Raw genomic sequence first — 19976 nt, 5'->3', positions numbered from 1 at the left:
GAGCAGGAAGAGTGAGAATTAGAGGAGGCCTAGGAAGAGGATGTGGAGGTGAAGAAGTAGGAGGAAGAGGAGGAGAAAGAGGACAGAGGTGAAGAAGTGAGAGGGAGAGGACAACAAGGACAAGGAGGTGAAGTTAGAGGAAGAGGACTAGGAGGAGCAAGAGGAGGACGAGGAGGGGAAGAGGAAGAGGAAGAAGAGGAAGAAATAGAATTACTGATGACATCAGAGCTGCAATAGTGGACCATGTAATCAACCATGGAATGACCCTGAACTTGAACCGAATTGTTAGTTTCTATAGGGAACTTTGGTCCGCAACTGGTTTCACCCACTCTTCTTCATTATACTCAACCTCCCCTCATACTCTCCATTCTTGAATCCAATTGAAGAGTTCTTCTCTGCCTGTCGCTGGAAGGTCTATGACCGTCATGCCCATCAATGCATAGCCCGTTTACAGGCAATGGAGGAGGCATGTGGGGATATTGTCATCTTGTCATGCCTGGATACGGCATTCCAGAAGATATTTTCCCTGGTGCCTTGGACTGGGGGACATTGCATGCGATTTTGTGGCTGGACCCAGAGAGACAACATGATGTAGACTGATTTTTTACTATTTTGTGTTTTGACTTGGTCTTCATTTTGATGAAACACCAACACTTGAAGTTTGGATCCCTGTATGTTTACAAAACTATGACAAAAGTATGACCTCAAACTGACATAGCCTACCTTGTGCACAGAGAAAGCAAAAGCCAGATGTGTTTTGTATTCATACCATCAGTGTGTAGTTGGCACAATGTTGTGCTTATTACTGTAATATGATGGCTTGTGTTTACTGTTTGATACGAAAACTCACCTTGAGCAAGGTGTGTTCACTTTTGCGAGAACCATGTTCTCGCAATGTTTTGCTGATTTGGTGAAAGGTTTTGCAAAAATAACCAATAGGTACAAAAAATGTGCATAAGCAATCAGAACAAAATGTAATATGATTTAAAAAATCCCATGAACACACTCCTTAACCTTGTGGAAAGTACCTTCCCAGAAGAGTTGAAGCTGTTATAGCTGCATGGGATGTCACTTCAATTCATATGCGAGTCAAGGCAGGTGACCCAATACTTTTGGCAATATAGTGTATATGGGTATGTGTATGTATGTATGTATGTATGTATGTGTGTATGTATGTATGTACAGTATGTATGTGTGTATGTATATGTATGTGGCCTTATGATGCATGAATGTGTGTGGATATGTACAGTATGTATGTGGGTATGTGGGTATGTTTATATGTATAATCATTAGAAAATAATCCAGATTCCTCAGAGCTCTGCTTAACACTTATACTGTATACTATCTAAATCAGCTTCTTCTCTTCCTCTCTTCCTCCTCTCCTCTCTCTTCCTCTGTCCTCCTCTGTTCCCCCTCTCCTCTCCTCTTCTCAGGCTCTGAGCTGTGCTCCTATGAGCTGGCCGGTCATAAGTACCCCAGCCACCCTGACCGCTGGGACAAGTGCCCCAAACTTCCAGTACCCCAGAGGTGCGCTCTGCCTTTCTCTCTCTCTCTCTCTCTATCCCTTTCTCTATCATCTCTTTCTGTCTTCTATTATCTCAGTGTCTCTCACATTTCTCTTTAAATGTATATTCCTCTATCTATCCATCTATCCATCATTGGTTGGTGATTCTTGAGTGTGTGTTGTGTCCGGGCCGGTGTTGGGTCATCTCTGTCATCATGTACAGTAATGCTTGTTAAGGTCATGACCCTTGACCTGTGACCCTGCAGTAAGCCGCTGCCGGTGTTTAACCGCTGCACTCCCATGGACATCTCGTGCTACGCCAAGTTCGCCGAGGCCGTGGTGACCTTCGTCAGCGACAACAGCCTCCTGCACCGGCTCATCGCCAGCATCGCCGCCAGCAAGGAGATCATCATCGGCCTCTGTGTGCTCGCACTAGGTGTGTGTGTGTGTGTGTGTGTGTGAGAGTGTGTGTGAGAGAGAGCAAAGAGATCATCATCGGCCTCTGTGTTCTCGCACTAGGTGTGTGTGTGTTTGTGTGTGTGTGAGAGTGTGTGTGAGAGAGAGCAAAGAGATCATCATCGGCCTCTGTGTTCTCGCACTAGGTGTGTGTGTGTGTGTGTGTGTGTGTGTGTGTGTGTGTGTGTGTGTGTATGTGAGAGAGAGCAAGGAGATCATCATCGGCCTCTGTGTTCTCGCACTAGGTGTGTGTGTGTTTGTGTATGTGTGTGAGTGTCGGTTTGCATGTGTGTGTGTGTGTGTGTGTGAGTGTCGGTTTGCATGTGTGTGTCATCATCTTCTACATCTCGGCTGTGCTGGTGTGACTTCACTAATCTTATGCCTTTCTGTGTGTGCGTGGTGTGCGTGTGTGTGTGTGTGTGTGTGTGCGTGCGTGCGTGCGTGCTGTGCTGGTATGACTTGACCAATCTTATACCTTTCTGTGTGTGTGTGTGTGTGTGCGTGGTGTGCGTGTGTGTGCGTGTGCGTGCGTGCATGCGTGTGTGTGCAGTGCTGTCTATGATCCTGATGGTGATTATCCGCTACATCTCGGCTGTGCTGGTGTGGATTCTGACCGGCCTGGTGGTGCTCGGTTCTCTTGGTGAGGCCACTTCCTGTATTTTGGTTTGCGTTCTTATATAGTCTACCCTCACCAGTGCTCATCGTTATATGGCTGACAAATGTGTGTGTGTGTGTGTGTATATGTGTGTGTGTGTGTCTGTGTCTGTGTCTGTGTCTGTGTCTGTGTCTGTGTGTGTGTGTGTGTGTGTGTGTGTGTGTGTGTGTTGCAGGAGGCACCAGTATTCTGTGGTGGCTGTACATCGATCACAGGTTGAGTGTGAACGACACTCAGCTGAAGGACCCGGAGGAAGAGGGAGCGGAGCCAGTGGAGGAGGAGGAGACGAAAGAGAAAACACACGCCCTCATGATCTACGCCATCGCAGCCACCGTCTTCACTGTGAGAACACACACACACACACACACACACACAAACGCTTATGATCTACGCCATCGCAGCCACCATCTTCACTGTGAGTGTGTGTGTGTGTGTGTGTGTGTGTGTGTGTGTGTGTGTGTGTGTGTGCGTGTCAAAGAGTGTGTGCGCTCATAGGTATAGAGTGAGGTGTGATCAGCCGAATGGTCAGTGCAGGTATCTTAGAAAGTGATTGCATCACTTATAGCCTGATGAACACACTCATACAAAAGATATGAAAATAAAAAGATTAAGATGTGAAGGATTGTTTTTCTGTTGGGTGGTGTGGAGTGTGGAGACAGCTAGTTGGGGATTACAGATAGTAGTAAATGAACTGGGTTGAGACGGTTAAAGGATGGAAGGGAATATTAGTGCACAACCTGTCTCTACTTCCTGCACTTATCTCGTGAGTGGATGCCTTGGAAGACAGCAGACGTGTAAAAGAAGAGCGATGTGTGATGTTGGCCTAGCCTGCTCTCTTCTGAACCCAGTGACCTCCTTCTAACACCGAGAACTCTATAACAAGCATCCTCACATAGGGCCTTGAGTGTGTGTGTGTGTGAGAGAGTTTTAGCATGAGCGAGAGAAAGACTGTAAGAGATAGCTAGAAGCAGAGAAGACTGTGAGTGTGTGTGTGTGTGTGGTGTGTGTGTGTGTGTGTGAGAGTGAGAGACAGGGCCGGACGTACTAAGAAAGCGCTAATACTGTGTTTTTGTATGTGCAGAATGCGAACGCTGTGCTTTTCTATATTACGTTACAGTAACAGCACTCATCACTACCCGTCCCCGCCCCCTCTACAGCACCAATTGCGTGTGCACAGCTGAACCCCAAGCGCAGTTGAATATTGCAGCATTTTAAATTTTTACATAGTACAATGAAGAAAACTGATGCTCTGAATACAGATTCAGGTGTCTCTAAAAGTTTCTCTAAGTTTCTCTAATTGACGCATTTAACTGCAATTACACCTGCTTTTAACAGGCGCACAGGTTTTTCACCGCAGGATAGATGTGCGCTGTTTTCATACGGCAGAATACCTAATCAATCGCTATTAGCACTTCTCCCCTGTGTTTGTGCGACACTCCCACATTCTTCTGACCCTTCTATGATGCGTGACATGGAAAAGCGCAAATAGCCGTTCTCAGCTCCCCCGACAGGCAGTCTGCGCTTTTCCCTCAGTATGGCCTGTTTGTACACCTCCCTATGTTTTCACGTGCACGTTACGCCTGAAATGGGCGCAAAAACATTAGTACATCTGGCCCAGAGAGACTAAAGGAAACCTAGAGGCAGAGAAGACTGAGTATGTGTGTGTGTGTGTGTGTATGTGTGTGTGTGTGTGTGTGTGTGTGTGTGTGTGTGTGTGCGTATCAGAGAGAAAAATGGCTGAAGACAGTAAGATGAAGATGGTGATGAAAATGACAAGCAGAGTGTGAGGCTGCTGAAATCATCTGTCTTCCATTGTGTGTGTGTGTGTGTGTGTGTGCTGACACTACATTTCTCCTCTACCGGCCTTCCCAAATCTACATATGCTCCCACTCTTTCGCCCTCTCTGTCTTTGTCGCTCTCTCCGTCTCTCTCTCTCTCTCTCTCCCTCTCTGTCCTCTGTAGATGTGAAGGAACTGTTATTAACCGATCTGAGGCAGTGCAGCAGTGCTGAAGCACAGAATCAAAGATCATGTGATCTGATGTGATTGCAACAGTATGGATAGTCATCAACACTGTTTAAGGCAGCTAGCTGACAGAGACGTTAGCCAGCTAGCACAACAACAAACGTGTAAACACAGTGTTAGAGTCGTTGTTATTGTGCAAATAGTTCAGTCTGAGGGCAAGTGTGATGGTCAGATATGTAGTGTGCTGTATTATATTTGAGCTGTGCAGATGTCCCTACTGAAAGCTGGTAGTTGGTTTTAGCTGGTTTTAGCTGGTATTTGCTGGTGTAAGGCCACCAGGTGGACACACTGGCGCTGTATTATATTTGAGCTGTGCTGCACTGGTGTTTCATCACATGTCAGTATTTAGTGTGTGTGTATGAACTAGTCTGCAAGTGTTAAGTGTGTGTGAGTAGTGTGTGTGAGGATGACCGTATTAGTAATATAGTGTGTGTGTGTGTGTGTATGTGTTGTGATGTTATGTGATCCAGCTACCCTTGATGCTGTTCACGAGGAAGCAAGTGTGTATATGTGCGTGTATGTGGGGTGTCAGGCGATCCTGCCGCTACTGTTCATTAAGGCGAGACACTACAGGTGAATAGGGTAAAATTTTTAACTAGCAGATATCACTATGAAACTTCCCCAGTTGATTACTTATATCAACATAAGAAAAAAATGTATTACAAGTTTTTTGTAATTTAATGTTTAAATATGCAAATTAGGCATTATCTCATTAAATATGCGCTAATTTGCATATATTTTAAAATACATAATCTGAGTTTTGGATAAAGCCAGGTTCAAAATTGTTTTTTCATTGTGTTAATATATTAGATGGGAGAAAAATTACAAAGGGATTTATGGATATCTACTTCTGTTGTCTTGTAAATCAGCATATAGTGTCAATAGCCTTGAAAAATAGTTTTTTGCCATGTTTTTAAGCATAAAATGTCATATATCTCAGGTTAGGAATCATATTTCAACAAACCCCTCTGTAAAAGTCTTGTAAATATAGTTTGGCATAAGACTGGAAAGTTTGGCGCATGTAAGTGCTTCAGAAGTGGAGATTATGTTCTCAGAGTGGGAGAAGAAACTCGTTTTGAGAAAACAGCCTTGAAACACAGCCAATGGGATACGTTCTAAGCCTAGACTCGCCTTTAAACTTTCGCGATTGGTTGCTAATACAAAGGAAATGTCCATATTTGGATTGCATAGCGTCATTCAGGAGAAAAAGGGCTTTTGAACGGTGTCACACACGATATGATTTGGTTCACGGTCGCGGTAGTACATGACACTTTAGAATGGGAACTTTTGGTAAAATTAGGAGAAATATATAGGCGCGAGTGGACAGAATGTCATGAAATAAACACCTAAATGTGCAAATCGGACTTTATTGTTGTAGTAGGGTGGTAGAATACATGCTAAGGTAGCAAACTAGCACAAAATATTGAAATTGACCGGAGGTCACAAAAACGATGTTTTCACCTGCCGTGTCTCGCCTTAAGTGAGTATTGAGTGTATGAGTAATACAGTGTGTGTGTGTGTGTGTGTGTGTGTGTGTGTAGGTGATCCTTCTGCTGCTGATGCTCTTCTTGCGTAAGCGCGTGGCGTTGACCATGGCTCTGTTCCGTGTGTGTGTGTGTGTGTGTGTGTGTGTGTGTAGGTGATCCTGCTGCTGCTGATGCTCTTCATGCGTAAGCGCGTGGCGTTGACCATCGCTCTGTTCCGTGTGGCCGGTAAGGTGTTCATCCACCTGCCGCTGCTGGTCCTGCAGCCCTTCCTCACCTTCCTCGTCCTCCTCGCCTTCTGGACCTACTGGCTCCTGGTGCTCCTCTTCCTCGGCACCAGCGGTGAGAACACACACATACACACATACTCACAGTCACAGATCACGAATACACACACATACACATACACATACTACATGCTCACACACCCTCTTACACACACACAAACACACACATGTTAACACACACACACACGTACACAGATCACAAACACAGACACACACACATGCACACATGGGCACACACACACACACACACACACACACACACACACACACACACACACACACACAAACACAAACACACACTCTTGTCACCCAGGGCAAATATACAGCACTGTTACTCAAACCTTTTTCAATTTAAAGTTGGGTGTGTTCCTATATGTCTGACTGTGTTATTCCTGTTTGTGTGTGTGTGTGTGTTCCTGTGTGTGTGTGCATGGGTTTAGGTGACCCAATCCAGAATGAGACTGGCCTTATTGAGTTCCGGCTGACGGGGGCCAAGCAGTACCTGACGTGGTACCACACCTTCGGCCTGGTGTGGGTCAGTGAGTTCATCCTGGCCTGCCAACAGATGACCATCGCTGGAGCTGTGGTTACATACTACTTTACAAGGTACACACACACACACACACACACTTTCTGAAAAACACACACACACACATACACACACACACACTTTCTGAAAAACACACACACACACACTTTCTGAAAAACACACACACACACACACACACACACACACACACACACTTTCTGAAAAACACACACACACACACACACACACACACACACACACACACACACACACAAGCACACACCTCATTGGCTTTGTAGGCTTTGTAGTGACTGATGCAGAGTTAGAGTTTAGTATGAGGTAATGTGGGTGTAGATTGAACTTAGTGTGTTAGCTGATTGGCTGCCTTTCTACTTTAGTGTGAGGTAATGTAGGTTTTGATGATTAGCATGAGTAGGTGATTAGCGTGTTAGCTGATTGGCTGCGTTTCTCTCTGCTGAAGGGATAAGGGGCGGCTGCCCATCACCCCCATCCTGTCGTCGGTGCTGCGCTTGGCGCGCTACCATCTGGGCACCGTGGCGAAGGGCTCCTTCATCATCACTCTGGTCAAGATCCCCCGACTCATCCTCATGTATGTCCACAACCAGCTCAAGGGCAAGGTGAGCCGCCACAGAGCGCTAGCTTCACATGCTACACACCGCTACCAACACTACAGAGGGCTAGCTTCACATGCTACACACCGCTACCAACACTACAGAGGGCTAGCTTCACATGCTACACACCGCTACCAACACTACAGAGGGCTATACGGTCTGCACAACTTCTTTTGTCAGAAAAAGATGCTAAGTCTGAACGTAGCCTTAGCCTTTCATGCTACAAACTACTAAACACCACAGTTACTGTAATCTCATATGCTAGCGCTACAAAGCGCTAAATATTCACTGATTTGTGTGTCGTTGTCAGGAGAACGCGTGTGCTCGCTGTATGCTGAAGACTTGTATTTGCTGTCTCTGGTGTCTGGAGAAGTGCCTCAACTATCTGAACCAGGTGAGATTCAAAGTCTATTCACACGTTTTTGATTTTGATATTCACACCGGCATGTGTGTCTGATCTTGGGCCACAGAGGAGAGACCTTCCCTTACAAAAAATAAAACAACAGTGATGGGACAAATGGAGAGGCACAATGTTTATCATAACTGAACATCTTCAGAGTCATGGAATGGTTAAAATAAATAAAACTGTGACAAATGGAGTTAATGCAGTTGCATCTCCAAAATGCTATATTGCTGCAGTGAAGTGCAGTGTAACATCCATAATACTGCACTACTGCATATGAATATCAAGGAATTCCTCATAAACTGCAGTTTTGACACTTGAAATTAGGAGTGTAAAGATTAACCAATACGTATCGGAAATCATTCGGAACGTTCAAAATGTGAGTCCATCGGAAGGCAACCCCTGCATCGGTTTAAATGTAGGTTACTATGAATCGATAGATAAATCGATTTTAAAATGACGAATCGGAAAACTAACGTTACAAATTATGTTACTTTCAAAATCATAAGACCGACCCTGATTTGCTAACACACCGCGTCTAGCCTTCTCCAACGAGGGTAAGCGTCACTGCTACAGTGGCAACAAACTAGGCTAGTTGTCGAGTTTAGTGAAACACAGATAACGCTGACGTTAACGTGTGTTGCAGTATCCTGAACGAAAGTCATATTCAGTCGTAAGCACAAGCCTCAAACCTAGCTTCATAGTCTACAACAAACACCCCTTGTCAGCCTCCTGCATTCCCCTTTCCGCGGGTATCTCCCCAATGCTTCGGTGCCTTACTGTATTGTATGTTCGGTGCACGTCTGAAAGTTGACTGAGGAGGGAGGGTGTTGCTTACCTGTCATGTCTTACCTGTTGCTTTGTTGAACGCGCTTCTCACAACGTGTGTTAGTAGCCTCCTTATTTATGAAAGGTAATCCAGACAGATACTCTTTCCCAAGAGCTACAGCTACATCACGTTTTAAACTATTGTGATTTGTTCAGCAGCTAAGTAGGCTATAGAGTGATTTCGTTTAGAGGCATTTGGCCACGTTCTTATTATCAAAATGTTTGTTCAGTCTTTCAATTCAGTCAATCAAGTTCTTTGGGAAAAATACAACTAATGACATGCAATTGTAACTCTCATACCATTTAAAGTAGCAAAAAAAACCCAAAACAAATCTGCAGTATGGAAAATAAAACGAGATTAACTCATTGGCTGCCAGCGATTTTCAGTGCAGAGCGCTCCATACTGCCAGACGTTTTACAGCATTTTGACTGTTTTTCCAAGATCCACCGAACGGTGAGCTTTATGACTATGTAAACACCGAAGGTACCAAATTAAAGAGTAGACTCTCTTCTTTCACCAGGAAAAAACGGCTTGTTTCTATCGTTTTCCGTTCTTTAGTAATCGTCAGTAGAACATGGGTTAGTTTTGCTAAAAACACCTGTTTTTGACCAAAACATGGAGAAAACGATCTTTTTGTGAAAATCAACTTTTTAACGTTAGCGTTTCAGTAGTATGTCAACCACGATTGCACTGTTATCTCGTCAGTCTCGTCAAGGTTGCTAGGGACTCTGATGGTCGCTAAAGACTCTGAACAGGATGCTAGACTTAGCAAGCTAGCACTAGCAAGGTTGTTGTTAGTCTATATCGCAATATCCAATGTAAATGGATCATACCGTTCACGTGTTTTCCATCCTTGATGTAAGAAGTAAGCATATTTATTCCCTGCATCGCGTGCAAACTAGATCCACTGTGGTCGATCTTCAGTGTGTTTGCTAGTTGTCTCTGCATGACTTGTGCACTCTAGGCAGATACTAATGATCCAAATGGCACTGTTGCCATCTAGAGGTTCGGATCGCTAGTGCAGTCTGTTTACAAGCCTGAAACTCTGCCAGATCGTTCCCAAGCCCACCCAGGAGCCCTCCCCATTGAAAACGGCAATTGACGTCTATAGACGTCAATGGCAGTCAACGTATGTGTCTAAATTGACGTTTAAAGACGTCAATGGCAGTTAATGAGTTAAGAACATTTTGGGGCCTATTACTGCACCGTATCGAATCGTATCGAATCGCACTGAATCGTTCTGTATTAAACCGCATCGTCTGTGAATCGTATCGTAGCTTTATGAATCGATACAAATTGAATCGTCTTAAAAGGGAGAGATTCACACCTCTACTTGAAATACTGCAATTAGTTTTTGTAAGGGTTAGCCCATAACTGGTGAAATGCAGCTGAAACTCTCATGTTGTACATATTGAACCAGCAGTATCACATTTACAAAGTGCAAATTTGAACACTGCCAAAATAATATGGAATTTGTCTTTATTAGGGCTGGGACTCGATTAAAAAAATTAATCTAATTAATTAGAGGCTTTGTAATTAATTAATCGAAATTAATCGCATTTTAATTGTATATAAATATATGACCTGAGAACAGTGAGAAGTATTTTTTTTTCACATGGATTTTTAGTATAGCCTACTATTGGATAATGACTGAATACATAGGCCTAAGCTTAAGCAACAAAAATATTGTTTATTAATAAGTCCAACAGACCAGTGCAATTTTTGCCATACAGTGTAGCAATACCATATTTAGAAATAGTACATTTTCAGAAATTCATGTAGCCTATAGATAGGTAGACCTTCTGTAAACTATAATACTGTGATATCCTGTTAATTGTGTCACCTGTTACCTTGAGTTGAGTTCATGAAATTGTTGTGTCCCTTTAAGGGGAACTGGGGGGCGGAGTTTACGTGTGTGCGTGTGTGCTTGTATGCGGTTCTGAGTGTGAAATTTCTTTTAGGTCTATGAAAGTTGGACATGGAATTAGGTGCGGTGGATTACTGTTATAAGCGTGAGTTGTGGCTGTAACAGCAACTCGGTTGCTATTTGTTTAATAAATAAAGCTCAGAGGTTTCCCTCAAGTGTCTGGAATATCACAATACTTTGTCCACGCTAGCAGCTAGCTGCTTTATGTTTTGCACTGAGGTGATACCTGCGGTGATACGTCCTTGTTGCATAGGTTGCACACAACCATGCTCTTATCTACGCTTCCATCCGTTCGTTTTTTGTAACAACATTTCCCATCCACGGGGCCAACCAACGCGGTCACATCAGCTTCTTTGTTCATGTTCACTGTGCCACTGTGGTTTGTTTTGTCTGAACCGAACTCATGCGCGTTACTTGGTGCTCCAGTATAATCGGTCCGTCTGAAACTCATCCAGTGAGAAACGTTCCGCGGTGCAAAAATAAATATGCATACGATTAAAATGCGTCATTTTTTTTAACGCATTAATGTTTGTGTAATTAATTAATCGTAATTAACGCGCTAAAGTCCCGGCCCTAGTCTTTATGTTGAAAAATGTTTTCATTGACTGTATTTGTGTATGTGTGTGTGTGTGTGTGTGTGTGTGTGTGTGTGTGTGTGTGTGTGTGTGTGTGTGTGTGTGTGTGTGTGTGTGTGTGCGTGTGTGCGTGTGTGTGTTAACTTCTCTACAGAATGCGTATGCAGCAACAGCGATCAACAGCACCAGCTTCTGTGTGTCGGCACGTGATGCGTTCGTCATCCTGGTGGAGAATGCGCTCAGAGTGGCGGCCATCAACACCATAGGAGACTTTGTGCTCTTTTTGGGCAAGGTGAACACACTTTTCTTTAGCATTGTGCACACACACACACACACACACAGACAGAGAGACAGACAGTGCTCTTCTTTATTTGGCAAATGCACACATTCACCAAAACACCATAATGCATGCATAATGCAACACAACAGGCTCATGTACATACACATACACACACACACACATATGCAGGTAGAACGATATTTCTGTGTGTATGTATGTGTAATTTTGCATGCAAATGTGGGTGTGTATGGATTTGTGTGTGTGTGTGTGTGTGTGTATGACACTCTTTGTGTGTGTGTCTGTGTGTGTGGGCGTGACTATTCATGTGTATGACTGTATGTGTGTGTGTGTGTGTGTGTGTGTAGGTGCTGATCGTGACGTGCACGGCGTTTGCGGGCGTGCTGGCGCTGAACTACCAGCGGGACTACAGTGAGTGGCTGCTGCCTCTGCTGCTGGTGGGGCTCTTCTCCTTCCTGGTGGCCCACTGCTTCCTGTCCGTCTTCGAGGCCGTAGTGGACGTGCTCTTCCTCTGCTTCGCCATCGACACCAAGTACAACGACGGCACGCCAGGCCGCGAGTTCTACATGGACAAGGCCCTTATGGTACACACACACACACACACACACACCCCAAATACAACGACGGCACGCCAGGCCGCAAGGCCCCTATGGCACACACACACACACACACACACACACACCAAATACACCGACGGCACGCCAGGCTGTGAGTTCTACGTGGACAAGGCCCTTATGGTACACACACACACACACACACACACACACACACACACACACACACACACACACACACACTCACACACACACACTCACAGACCAAATTCAATGACGGCACGCCAGGCCGGGAGTTCTACATGGACAAGGCCCTTATGGTACACACACACACACATACCCAGTTTACTTCTTTATTTGTGTCCATAATTCACAACTAGAAAAGCACTCCGAGAGTGCAGACCTCCGCTAAGAGCCTGGATCCAGACAGTGATCACTCCCAAAATGTTCCTTCGGTCATTTCAGACCTTTCCTGAAAATGTCATCGAAATCCATCCTTATGTTACCCTGCTAACAGACAAACAAACAGACAGACAAACAAAAAACAAAAAAAAAACAATGAAAACATGACCTCCTTGGCAGAGGCAATAAAATACTACATAAGGGCATAAATTGGACAGGTGCAATAATTGCTCAGGGAAGGTTCAGTCATGTGATTCTGTTGACAACCTTATAGATACAGGCAACACCTCCTTTTCCCAATGTTAATCCAACAATCCTGAGTCCGCTAGTGACCAGCCTGTCCAAACACGTGCCCAAATATGAGCATGATAAATACTGTAGCTAAGACTACAAATCTGCTGATATTTCTCCAGCTCGGTCAACTAGGTGTTCTCTAGACATGGAGCAAAGCAACAGCTCCAGTATGAATACATTGGTATTGCTCTTTCCTAAATCTCTTTGAGAGTTGAATCCTATAAATGTGGGTGAACATGTGACCTAAACAATGCTGCTTTTCCTACCTTATCTTTCTCTCTCTTTTTCTTCTCTCTCTCTTTATCTCTATCTCTATCCCCCCCCCCCCCCCCCCTGGCTCAGACTCAATGAGACGTGTGATACGCCCAGCCAAGCAGCTGACTCTTCAGCTACTCCAAATCAGGGCATATCCTGTAGGAGTCTCACACACACATACACACAAACTGGTCCGTGTGTGTGTGTGTGTCCTGCAGGGGTTTGTGGAGTACAGCTGGAAGTCACACACACACACACACACACACACACACACACACATATATACACACTGCAACTGCACCATATGTGTGAGTGTCCTGCAGGAGTTTGTGGAGAACAGCAGGAAGTCAGACATTCACACACACACACACACACACACACACACACACACACACACACACACACACACACACACACACACACACGTGTACACACACTCTCCAACTGGTCCATATGTGTGTGTGTGTGTGTGTCCTGCAGGAGTTTGTGGAGAACAGCAGGAAGTCTGCAGCAGCAACCGAACGTGTGCGGAGTCGCGCTCGGGAAGAGGCGGAGCTTACAGCCATGGTGAGTGAAGGAGAGGGCGAGGAGGAGGAGGCTCCTGATTGGCCGGCGCCGGAGTGGGAGGAGCTGCAGGAGTTCCAGCTCTACTTCCTGCTGGTGTGTGTGCTGGTGGACTGGGTGGTGTGGGAGCAACCTCTGGTGCTGTGTGTGACGCAGGACGTGCTGCTCTTCATGTGTGTGTCGCTGCCCACCTCCTCGCTCTTCCTGATCGCCTCCATGCTGCAGCCCACACACACACACACCGCCGTGGGGTGTCAGCTCCCAGCAGCGTCAGCAGAGGGCGCCAGCACACAGCCATCTCCACCACCACCACCTCCAGCAGCACCGTCACCAAAGCCCTCAGCTACCAGTAGAGGGCGATAACACTTACTACTGCCACGCAGTTAAGCCCTCACCCACCTGTAGAGGGCACTAACACTTGCAGTTAAGCCCTCACCCACCTGTAGAGGGCACTAACACTTGCAGTTAAGCCCTCACCCACCTGTAGAGGGCACTAACACACCACTGCCATGCAGTTCACCCCTCCGCAGGGTTCAGCAGGGTCCAGCACTAACCTGCGCTACCCAGCGCTACCCAGCGTGTCGAGATGGCCTCTCTGGCGCCACCTGGTGCTTGTGCTGATAACACACGCTCACTCACCGGCCTGCTAACTCACCCTCCTCTCACCTTCATCCTCCTCGTCATCATCATCATCATCAGCGCCCCTCTTCTCATCCATCATGCCTCCGTCGGCCGCCGTCTGCCTCCGCACTCCTGAGTCGCAGCTCAACCTTGAACTTTGAACTCTGAACTCTAACCTTTGGCCTTACATAGCACCAGTGACCTTAGACAGAGAATGGGGGAATGGGGGGTGTGAGACATTCTGAAGAGAGAGAGAGAGAGAGAGAGAGAGAGAGAGAGAGAGAGAGAGAGAGAGATGAATAGGAGACCAGTGAAGAGGAAAGGAGGATAGATGAGCTGAGTGGAGAGAGGAAAAAAAGAGAGGAGAGGAGAAGAGAGATGATGAAAAGAGAGAAAGAGAGAGGAAAATGAAAGGATGGGAGTAGAGGGGAGGGGACAAGAGGAGGAGAGCAGAGATAGAAGAGAGGAGAGGAGGAGAGATAGAAGAAAAGAGAGGAGAGGAGGAGATTGTTGCCTTCTGAGACTAGGGAGGGTCTTTGGCAGAGATCAGGTGAGTTTGTGTAGACTAGTGGCCATCAGACACACGCACACACACACACACACACACAAACTTTTTCTCTCTCTCTCTCTCTCACACACATAAATTCAAGCACATGATTATGCTCCTGTGCACAAAAGACATATACATTTTCACAGACACACTCTCTCACACACACATACTGTACACGCACACACACACTCACACACAGTTAGTGATGCTGTGGGTGGTAACAGAAGTAGTTAGCTAGTAGAGTAGGAATACTGGTGTTTAGTAGTCTGTTACGTGCTTATACGTGTTTCTGTTGCTTTCTGCATGTGAACTTAGCTCTTTGTGCGTGTGTGTGTGTGTGTGTGTGTGTATGCGTGCGTGCATGCGTGTGTGTGTCTCAGTGTGTGTGTGTGTGTTCTGACACCTCTTCTGTCTTTGTCCTGCAGGCACCAGGACCGTCCTCAGCTTGAGTCTCCCGAAGACCTTTTTAAAGACATTCCAAATGATTATTTTTACGTGTAACATGTTTACTATGGTTTCACTCCAGGGAAAATGATATTTTAATAAGAGACTGGAAACAAACAAAACGAAACGAATAACCGCATAATGAAGCACTTTAAACTGGAGCGCTGCACACACACACCCTTCAGTAAACGATGACGTTTCACACTGATGTCCTTTTTATAAGACTAAACCAGTCTGGCGCCACCTAGTGGAGATCTGCAGTACTGACCAGTAAAATCACTCCTTCACCGGGGGACAGAGGTTCTCACCACAGACGAGTGTGTATTTGGCCTCACTGCCCCTGCCGGAGGGTGGTGTGTGTGTGTGTGTGTGTGTGTGTGCGCCGGGCAGCCGAGAGCGCTCACATCTCACTGCTCGTCCCTCGTCTAACACTCGTTTTCTAATGCAACGTTCTACCCAATCACAGTGAGGAGGAGGAGGGGCCTCCAGCGGGGAGAGGAAGGACGCCGCCGCTCCAGAACTCACTGGCACTCCACGCTACCTGCTCCTTTCTTTCGGTCGCTTCGTTTGGTTGCTTGTTTGTTTGTTTGTTTGTTTGTTTTTTTGTTTATTTGGTGGGTTCGTGTGGATGGTCAAAGATCAGACTGTTACCAAGGCAACTGGGCATGGAGCACCATCCCACGGATCCCTCACAAACCCTTGAAGAACCCTTGATGAACCCTTGAGAACTCTACTAAGGAACCCTGGAGAACCGTCTGCTCTGGACAACCCCATCGACCGGAGGCGTGTCAGCGGATCACATTCTCCTCCCATTGGCCAGCGCCCTAATCAATCACACAGTGGGGGCGGGACTGCTGCCTGGGAGACATTTTGTGGGTGTGGCTTCATGGACTCACTGATCGAACAGAATGCTAACGCTAACATTGACAATACACAGATGTCTTCCTACTGACACACACACACACACACACACTCACATGGACACACACACTCACTGCCATAAAGGTTTCACACACATTTCCATTAAAGCAAGCACACTCACTCAATAGAGAGCACATACATGCATATGCACTAACACTCATAGAGAACAGAGAGTATGTACTTACACCCACACTTATCGCAGTGACACACACACACACACACACACACACACACACACACACACACACATACACCTGTGCTCACTGTCCTATAACCTTTGTATTGTGCATTAGGGGTGGGGGGGTTGGTTATGAACACACACGCACACACAATCCCATGTTGAATGTGTACAAACACAAACCCACGTGCACTTAGTCCTATCCTGAACGTGCGTGCACACACACACAAACACACACACACACAGACACACACACTGCCTTATCCAGTTTATCATCTGCCTTCAGCTCTACGCTATTGGTTAGAGACAGTGACCCTGCTCTGCATTTCGCCCAATGGGAGCAGAGTGTGGAATGCCTTAAGCTGGAACCCCTCCCCTTTCTGCAGTGCATTGTGGGAGCAGGAAAGGACTGTTAAAATGGCACCGATTTAATTTTCAGTTTCACATATCCAACCGCGTCAAACACACACGCTTTCAGTCAGCAACCGGGTCCTGCACACACTCTTTCAGTCAGCAACTAGCGTCGACATCAGACCAACTTTTCCAGTGGATGCGTTTCCCTCTGAGCATAGCACAGGTCCACCTGAAGGGGGCGCTAATCAGCTTCTGCTCTACCCAGGGGGAGGTATGGGGCCGTTAGTGCTGCTCCACTAGGGGGAGGTATGAAGCTGTTAAGTGCTTGCTGTGCTGGCCAGATGTTTGTTAATATTCTGAATGGCAGGGTGGAGTGTGACGTGTGGCTTCTGAAAAATAGTGGGTCATGAAGCTACACACTGACAGTTACAGCGAGCTTCCACTCTGCACTACCGCACACACACACACGCACACACAGTAACTGTGTATTAGGAAAGCATGCAGTGTGCATAGCGCACACACACATAGATTGGGCACACACCTTTTTAAACTTTAGAGTAACGCACGTCTGTCCCGCTTGTAGAGCGCAATAGGCAGACGACAGTGACCTTCACACAGGCCTGAGGGAGGAGCCTATGATCAGATTTGTAGGAGGAGCTTATGATCAGACATGTGGGAGGAGCTTATGATCAGGCAAATGGGAGGGGCTTCTGATCAGGCATGTGGGAGGGGCTTATGATCAGCCACTTTAGTTTTGCTTTAGAGCTTAGAACCCAATTTAGAGTCAAGTTTGATTCATGAGGCAACTCTCAACATCTCTCCTCGGTCCTGGGACTCGTTCCCACTGATCTATAAAGAACACTGAATAGAATATCCCATTGATGCCGCCACATCATTCTTTATAGATCAGCGAGAACGAGGATCGAGGACTAAGGAGAGACGTTGAGAAGAGGCTATTGAGTTCCTTGATCTTGGCTCATCAGAATGTTTTTAGAGGAATAGTTGTTCGTGAGCTCATCAGAACTTTTTAAGGGAATAGGCCTAGTTCTTGTCTGGGCTCACCAGAGCATTTTTAGGGAATAGTTCTTGTTAGTGGGCTCACCGGAACATTGTCAGAGGAGTGCCAGTCAGTGAACTCACTGGAACTACCAGATGCATTATAAAGCATTTTGTACAAATCACACACACACACACACACAGAGACAAACACACACACATACACACACAAGTGTAGCGTAGCATGGTGTGAGAGATGCTGTAGTATCCTCTTAAATCTAAATTTACTGCAGAGATTTTGTAGCTCATGCACAGACATTCGACACGGTATGATGTACTATAAAACACACCTTTTCTAGACGTCCCATACGAGCTTAGAGAGGATAGAGCACACACATACACACACATCATATCTATGTAGACATACACACGTTGGTGCTGTGTGTGCGTGTCTAAACCCTGACTTTGTGGGATGTGGGTATTCCCTATATAAACATGCACTCATAGACATACACTTTTTTCTAAATCTACATGCATTGATGCGTACTATGTGTGTGTGTGGTTGAACTACTTATTTGTGTGGGAAGGTGGGTATTTCTTTATGTAAACACACACACATACATACTCAGACACGCTTTGTAAATGTACTTGCATTGGTGCATAATGTGTGTGTGTGTGTGTTGAACCATGAGTGTGTTTGGAGGTGTGTATGTGTGTAATGAACCCTGCAAACTGCGTTGAGGTCTGTGTGTGTGTGTTGAACCCTGAGCGTGTGTTATGAGGTGAGGGTTTCATCTTCTTGTGTGTGTGTTATGAGGTATGTGTGTGTGTGTGTTGAACCCTGAGCGCGTGTTATGAGGTGTGTGTGTGTGTGTGTGTTATGAGGTGAGGGTTTCATCTTCTTGTTGTTTTGCCAAACTGACGTAAAGGGACGAAGGGCATCACACCTCAGTTAGTGATGTCACTTCCTGTTACCTTTCCCACACACAGCACTGATCTGATGTGGGAAGGAAGGGATGAAAAAGGGAGCGAGAAAGGAATGGTAACATGGATGGAGAAAGAAAAAGTGTGTGTATGTTCACAAGGGATGGTGTAGTGTATTTTAGTGGACATCAGGCGTTTGTGTGGAGGGTGAGAGTTGTGACGTAGATGTGTATATGATGGGAGCAGGGGCTTTCGATAGACATCTGGTGGGTGTGTGTCCTGATAAGTGTGTGTGTGTGTGTGTGTGTGTGTGTGTGGTGAAGCAAGGCCTTGTTTAGACCTTCAACCTGCATTAATGGTGTTTAACAGTGAACTAATGTCTTTCTTTCTTTCTTTTTTATATTTATTTCATATGTATTTGTTTTTTAAAGTAATAAAGGAATAAAACTTTAAATGTCGCTTTTGTCAACACCACATTGATATTCGCTTACACAAAGTCACTCCAAAAGAAACGGATATAATTTACTGAGATTCAGTGCTTATAGACCTGAACTGTTAACAATTCCTAGGGAGATGTAACAGAAGACGTACGTCGCCAACACTGCTTGAGCTCCTGTGTTTATAAAAAGTAACGTTTCAGCCCTTGGGTCTTCCTCCGGCAAATGAACCAATACTCTAAGACTAGGGTCTCCCAACGTTCACAAAGAGTGGACTTCCAGAGATCGCCAGGGCCATTGATGAACTGACCGCAGGCTCATAGGCTACTATGCTAGACACACTACCGTTGACAACATACCGATATTTCATGACATAATCAGACACACAAGCTTATATAACGCGAGGTCATTAACAATATACTTCTGAACAAATAAATACATGGTATGAATTCATCATTTACTGCGACATTTCACCAAAAGCCTCGTTTGTAGCTGGACAAACCTACGATGCTAAGATAGCCATCTGATACCTTAAAACCAGCGTCAGTATTGTAACAACTACGCCATAACGTCCCACATAAACGTGAAAAGTAAGACCCATCAACTAAAGACATGTTGATATTCATTCTTGTTGCCAGTCACGACAGCCAAAACCGGTCTAAAACAGAAAAGCCAGTGGCATTTCTCCAAACACAGTGTATTAGCTAACAGCTAACTATTGGTGAGCAAAAGGCTACGACAAACGTAATCATAATGGGGGGAGGTGGGTAGCTCTTGCGAATCCAGACCTTTGCGAATCCAGACCTTTGCGGATACGAATCGGGTTGGAAAAAGGGGAACGAATGTCTCAAAATTACGTAAGCGGAAGCAGGGATTCAT

The 19976-nt window shown here is 45.6% G+C and overlaps 1 protein-coding gene across 3 annotated transcripts in view; it reads left to right on the top strand.

The window, feature by feature from the left end:
* The window catches only part of slc44a1b (solute carrier family 44 member 1b), a 26612-nt gene extending 7498 nt beyond the window's left edge, over window positions 1–19114 (top strand). Inside the window, exons 5-16 of one of the 3 annotated variants that reach the window (XM_062548808.1) lie at window positions 1434–1527; window positions 1771–1940; window positions 2511–2600; window positions 2791–2957; window positions 6279–6465; window positions 6851–7016; window positions 7421–7577; window positions 7882–7965; window positions 11460–11597; window positions 11951–12187; window positions 13589–13675; window positions 15269–19114. In XM_062548808.1, the coding sequence (XP_062404792.1) occupies window positions 1434–1527; window positions 1771–1940; window positions 2511–2600; window positions 2791–2957; window positions 6279–6465; window positions 6851–7016; window positions 7421–7577; window positions 7882–7965; window positions 11460–11597; window positions 11951–12187; window positions 13589–13675; window positions 15269–15292 (1601 nt within the window). In that variant the 3' untranslated portion in view covers window positions 15293–19114. Of the gene's footprint in view, window positions 1–1433; window positions 1528–1770; window positions 1941–2510; window positions 2601–2790; window positions 2958–6278; window positions 6466–6850; window positions 7017–7420; window positions 7578–7881; window positions 7966–11459; window positions 11598–11950; window positions 12188–13588; window positions 14844–15268 lie in introns of all 3 variants that reach the window. The other 2 variants (XM_062548807.1, XM_062548809.1) reach the window with 2 other exon arrangements.
* The last annotated feature ends 862 nt before the right edge of the window (window positions 19115–19976 follow it).

This window comes from Sardina pilchardus, chromosome 11 (genome assembly GCF_963854185.1).
Source record: "Sardina pilchardus chromosome 11, fSarPil1.1, whole genome shotgun sequence".
Classification (NCBI taxonomy): domain Eukaryota; kingdom Metazoa; phylum Chordata; class Actinopteri; order Clupeiformes; family Clupeidae; genus Sardina; species Sardina pilchardus.
This window is presented reverse-complemented; position numbering and strand designations above follow the sequence as displayed.